This window comes from Notothenia coriiceps, unplaced genomic scaffold (assembly GCF_000735185.1).
Source record: "Notothenia coriiceps isolate Sejong01 unplaced genomic scaffold, NC01 NC01_scaffold00002114, whole genome shotgun sequence".
In the NCBI taxonomy this organism is placed as follows: Eukaryota; Metazoa; Chordata; class Actinopteri; order Perciformes; family Nototheniidae; genus Notothenia; species Notothenia coriiceps.
Genome location: NW_011334815.1, coordinates 3,082 through 9,461, shown reverse-complemented (window position 1 = coordinate 9,461; position 6,380 = coordinate 3,082). Strand labels below are relative to the sequence as shown.

The window sequence follows — 6,380 nt, the reverse complement described above, 5'->3', positions numbered from 1 at the left end:
CGTAGATTTGTAATAAGTACTCTTGTTGTATATTAGCTCTCGTTTCGATGCAATAACAACAATGACATATTGTATTTAAACCTGGAGTACGAACTAGATTTTATCGTAAAGTAATGAACTCAAAAAAGTTTCAAGATATAATAAAGATGTAACACAATCCATGTTGCATAAGATATGTTTCTGTGTATATCTAGCTCTCTTTAATGTCATGAGTTTATGTGCTTTGTATCATCTTCTCTTCTCAGTTTACATGTCTAACTTGAGTAACTCCTTTTAGGTACATACAGTAGACTAATATCATTACATGTGTTCACTGCATGGTGAGTTATTATGTTAATCTAAAGTGTTCAAAAACATTTCAAGGAAACTGGAGTGGGCGTGCCACTGTTTACAGTTTCACTTCTCTAAAATGTATAAGTGTGAAACAGAAATATGAATCAAACAGAGAGGCTCATAATACTGGATATGCTAACTGTAAGGAATCTACCCTTTTGCTAGACTTCTTAATTGAAGCATTAAAAGTGATTTCTGTACAGAATTCATTCATCGTACAAACCTGCTTATATTCTCCAATGATGGAGCCGTTCTTCTTTATCTCCGATTCAGACTTATCGAGCTCTCGCCTGCACATCTCCTTCAGCTGTGGAAACAAACAAACAGGATCCTGTTAGGCGGTCGGAGGGCAGACAACAAGGACAGAGGCCGAGTCACGACCGTGTCAGTGCCGTGACATGTGAGGAAGACAGAGAAAGGTATAGGCAGACGTGCAGCTCGGGGCAAAGTCACAACCTCAACACACACCACTCTGTGAAAGCAATAAATCATTCACGGCTACACCTACACACAAGACGACACACACATTCAGAGGACTACATTGAACACACAGGTTCGTCCTTCACCTCGGAGAGATTGAATTCAAGAAAATCAACAACAAACATCCTTTGATATTGAAGGTTTGGTATGGATAGTAGGGAAAAAAGCCTGAAAGGGTTTAGAATATGGTTCTTTTCAGCCAGGGTATAACAGATAGAAAACACAGGCAGAGAGGAAATAGCAACAAAAAAGTCTGTCATATCAGCCATTCCAGTATTTGAATAAATAAATAATAATAACGTGCAGACTCTTGGCTCTGTCCATAACAAATAGGCTGCTCAGTCATATCCTGTCACATCCATATTGCATATTTCCTGCTCGTCTCTCTCGACCCCAGGACAGGAGAGTCAGGCCGTTTTCACAATAACTCTGTTCATCCATTCACATGAGAATTTGTGTTGCAATATTGCTGACGCTTTCCTAGCATTCATAACCCTTTGTGCTCCCTTGAGATTCACAGAAAAATATATATTCAGCTAACGTCTAACGGGTAGCGACAGAAAGACAAATGTGCGGTTGTTGGCTCTAACCTGGGCAGATTCCTCCTCCAGTCGCCTCTTCTCGTCCTCAGAGTCCACCAGTTTCTGTTTGGTCAGCAGCAACTCTTTATTCAGTGCGTCTGCCTTCTCCTCAGCCTGACACACACACACACAACAAAAACACCTAATGTTAAGAGGTCATTATAAGATACACTTGCGATAAGTTCTTCTTAAGTTGGTACATGTGTGTTTTTTCCACAATTGTTGCCACATTTAACACATACTTGCTTCTTTGAAGGGACGACTCACACTTAAATGAACATGCGCACGCGCACACACACACACACACACACACACACACACACACACACACACACACACACACACACACACTTTGTCTTCAGCTTACGTTGTCGAGGTCTTTCCGCAGGGCTATCTTGCTGCTGACTAGTTCGTGCGCCAAGTCGTCATTCTCCTGCTCCAGTCGCATGTTAGCTTCTTGCAGACGGCGGTTCTCCCGCTGGACGGAGAGAGAGATTTAAAAACAGGAAGAGGGGAGGAGGAAGAGAGAGATGTGTGTGAGGAGAACAAGTGGGACACGAAAACAGAAGAGCATATGAACGGAAATAAGGAAGGGAACGTGAAAGAGGAAGGAGAGTGGAGAGACGGGGAACAATAGTTACTCATGAGAATTTGCAAATGAATGTTTAAGCAGCTCCTGTCTGAATGCAGCAAAATAAAGACTGTGGATGTAAGTGATCAGGTGAGAGCAGGATTACCCAGCACGAGTTGTATGTAATGTTTAACAGAGCATAACCTGCTTGTACATCATTAACAGCGACAGGGAGATGGAATAAAAACATCTTTTACAAGAGATGACAAGCATAAGATTTAACAGGATAAAGTCCACTTTAAACAACAATCTGGAGTGTTCATACCTTCAATCAAATGAACACTAAGACTCAAATAATGATCTCATCTTACCAGATGTTGCAAATGTGAAAGACGCCACACATCATAAAATGATTAATGATGATAAATGACACAAATGTAAACAAACAGGGAGAATACGGAGCAGATTAGCGATCCTGAAATATGCTCAGAGGAAAATGACTATATGTCTGAACCAACCTGACTTTATCAAGCTGTGGCTTAATGGGGGATTGTATCTTCATAAAAGGGCAATCATTTAAACATCTTGAGATATCTTGTTTGTCATTCTAGAAAAAATGGTCTTGGTGAATGGTTCGCTGCCAGCATTATCATGAGCAAACAAAGCACAAGTGCAGTCACTGTAATTGATGATCTTGTCCTGTGTACAACCAGCCCTATACCCTTGAGATGACTTATGGCATGTACGACAAATGGCTTTCTGGGAGCCATGTAGTTTGTCTTTACCGAACAAGGAATGTCAAGGTCTGCAGTGAAATAATGATTTATTCTGTTTAGTGGAAAATCTGTCAGAATATAGTTTTAGTTATAACACTATGTGGTAGCAACATATAGTATAGTATTGTTCCAGAGGTGTGAGATCGAATGTAATACTTGAGATACTCAAATATAATTATAAATTCAGAAAACTACGTTATTGCAATAAGGAGTAAGGATAAAAGTGTATAAGGGTTAGAATTGCATGTTTTGTCAAAAAGCGGATACAGCTTTAAATCAAATTTGTGTTCATTTCATAGAGAATTGTAATTATTTTTAAGTTTTCAGTGAGCAAAGATGAATATGTTCTGCTCATGTGTACCTCGTATCTCTCAATGGGGGCCTCCTGCTGCTCCTGCTGCTCCCTCAAGGTGTGGTACTCCTTCTCAAACTTCTTCAGCTTTTTCTGGCTGATCTGTTTGGCAGTGGAAGCAGAAAAATAAACGTTTTAAACTCATCAAATATGTCACACGCAAATGAAGAATAACACTTATTAACACATGATGACAAATATGAATATAAATGAGCCCAATAGTCTTTGGCTCGTGGACCAAAGGCAGCTGCCAGGGAAGAGTCTTTCTCATCTTGTGTAAACAAGATTGATAATCTCTGTTGGACTGTGATGGTCTTTAGTTCAGCTCAGCATTTGAATAGGATGCAATGGAATAAATTAAGAGATTACAGGCCCAATTCGACACCGTAATTCTTTTCTGAGAAGCTGGTACATTAGGATATCACTGTCAACACAATCCAGAGTAACTCATGCCACCAAACTGATTTGTTCGGTTCCCAAAAGGGTTTTTAATAGTTCAACTTCTAGAGCACACATTTTAAAATGATGCTGTAACACCAAACACGGGCTGGATGTTCCTTGAAGACAGCATATATGTGTTTCACGTCTGATTAGGATAACATTTGACTTTCTAATCATAAATTACATTCTATAATCAATCACACTTGTCTCTTCACCTAAACATCTCTTGTTAACTATACAGCAGCTGCAAAAAGAGCAGAATCAAAGGAACTGTAAACAAGCTTCTCCACGCAGGTAAAACTCAATTGCATCAGCTCACACTATTATCACGTTGTTGATGAACAGATGTCAGGTGTTATGAAACCTCTCTGTTCTCCCAAAACAGATTCTCATTTAAATACACACACTTACAATCACAGTCATGCCTACAGATGCAAACACAGGCCATCTCAAACAGGCCTTTGACTGCCGAGCTGCTGCCTTACATTGGGCTTTCTGAAAGAGATAGCTACCATACAATAAACACGGTGTGCCTGATTTTTAACATGAAAAAGACATCTGTTTAGATTTTCTTTGGATTTTAATCTAATCTGATAACATCTGCAACATTGATGCACCATTACTGTTTTCATGCATGCCTGAATATGTTACAAACGTAGGTTATCTATACAGTGGTTCTCAACTGGTGGGTCGCGGATGGGTGAGTGAAGAAAGAAAAAAAATAACGCTGTGCATGCAGTAGGCGTTGGACTGGAATTACCGGAGACCATAAACGGTTTTGAAAACTTCTGTGACGTAGTGATCATCTTCTCAATAAAACATCTTTGCTGATGTTTTTTTGAGTCTTCTGGCCAATCAGAATCAAGATTGTTGCCGGAAGTCCCCGCGGAGAATAACTTTGCGGTAGAACTATTCTTTATACATCCATGGGTATAACTTCGGATAAAAATGAACACATAATGAAATGCGACCCCCGGTTTGATGATTGACAGGTCACAGAACTATGGGGGTTATCTACCCTTACCCACAATTTAAAGTAAGTCACACAGACTCTCTCCTCTTTACTCTTCTCGCAGCAAGATGTCAGAACAAAGTGAAAAACAAACAATGNGGGTCCAGTCACTTGTGCATCTAAGGGTTTGGCCTTTTATCATACATACTTTAAAATGTCCCCAAATCTTTACATTTCTAACATGTGGTCGACCAAACTCTACCTCAGACCTTGAGAATGATTTGTCTGTACCTCATCATCAATAACAAGCTACTACTGCTGTCTCACCTTGGTTTGTATGCACTTGCATCTTTAATTAGAGGAGCGCCACTGTTCTGTGCGAGTTTGGTCGACCACATGTTAGAAATGTAAAGATTTGGGGACATTTTAAAGTATGTATGATAAAAGGCCAAACCCTTAGATGCACAAGTGACTGGACCCTACACTCTTCCATAAGTGGGTCAAAAAGGACCCGTATTAGAATATTATGTGTTTTTATGCCATTTTGGTTAAGAAAAATCACTTATATAATATTTAGTATTATATTTTGGTTAGAAATATTTTATATTTAATTTTTCACCATTTATAATTTTAGAAAAAAAAAAATTACATTTTGAAAAAAAACGTTTTCCCATAGAAAATGTATGCGGGTCATTTTTTGACCCACTTATTGAAGCTTGGGGTAGTAATACAAAAACTACAATTTCTTAAAATGTAAATAAAAAATTTGAATCGCATGATATCCAAAACATGTTTTTTGAGGAATAGCTGGAATATGAAATGATAAAAAAAAATGTAATTATAAATATACTTAAAGAAAACCACGACACCGGGTCAAAAAAGACCCACTTATGGAAGCTTGGGATAGTACTACAAAAACTACAATTTCTTAAAACGTATCAAATGTACATTTTAAATTAGAATGGCATGATATCCAAAACATGTTTTTTGAGGAATAGCTGGAATATGAAATCATAACATTTTTTAATTACAAAGATACTTCAAGAAAACCACCTCACCCGGTCACAAAAGACCCACTTATGCATCTAAGGGTTAATAGTAATTTGGAGAGTCTTGAAAAAGTATATAATAATATAGTTCAATATTTATTCTGATATTTCATGTGCTGATTCTTTCTTATTTTAAGTAGGCCATGGATTTTTTTATCATAAAAATAAAACTCATACTCACATCTCAAGGGGCACCAAGTGAGTGGCACCATAAGATTATTTGTATTATACATTTACATTACTTTGGATTTAAGTTTATTTGAAAGTTCATTATTAGGTCGTTTTGTCTGTTTCGGTTCATGTTAAGTGCCTCATCCTGAACTCTGGTTGTTCGAGCAGCCTTTGAGCACCTCTTCTCGACGTATCGACCCTTATTTGGCTTTTCTTCTCAGATCTCAGCTCTGATCAAGCCATTACCATTGCTATAAATATTTAAAAACAATACAAGAGCAATCCATATTCTGTCATGTATCTACTTTGTGAAGGAGAAACCTCTAAATTAACAAAATATCCCTGAGCTGAACCCAGAGTCTCTGATGACTTAGCCTGCCCGCATATTTTGAGTTCCTGTCTCTCCGAGTTCCTATTACGATGATTTCATCCTTTCAGATCTCATCCTGTCACCGAATGCTTAAATATAAAACCACTCAGATCAAAAACCATCAGCGCAGACATTATGCAACAATCCTTTGGAGGAAGACAGAAATAGCCTGAGGACTAATTTAGAAACAGACCTTAACTTCACCTGAGTCTAAAAATAGTGGCAGCATGTTGGACTCGACAGCAGATCTGAACACTTTAATAATTGTGTTTGTGTGTGTATTATAGGTCAAAGCTCCTTTCAG

General features: G+C 38.2%; 1 protein-coding gene across 1 annotated transcript; it reads right to left on the bottom strand.

The window, feature by feature from the left end:
* Positions 1 to 487: 487 nt before the first annotated feature.
* On the bottom strand, positions 488 to 3,957 carry LOC104965716 (rab GTPase-activating protein 1-like; the record flags this gene model as incomplete). Its single annotated transcript, XM_010794723.1, has 5 exons — positions 3,946 to 3,957; positions 3,103 to 3,195; positions 1,762 to 1,872; positions 1,404 to 1,508; positions 488 to 640 (listed from the first exon to the last, which is right to left on the bottom strand). Coding segments are annotated over exons 1-5 (474 nt in total), but the record flags the coding sequence as incomplete, so codon positions are not given.
* Between the last annotated feature and the right edge of the window lie 2,423 nt (positions 3,958 to 6,380).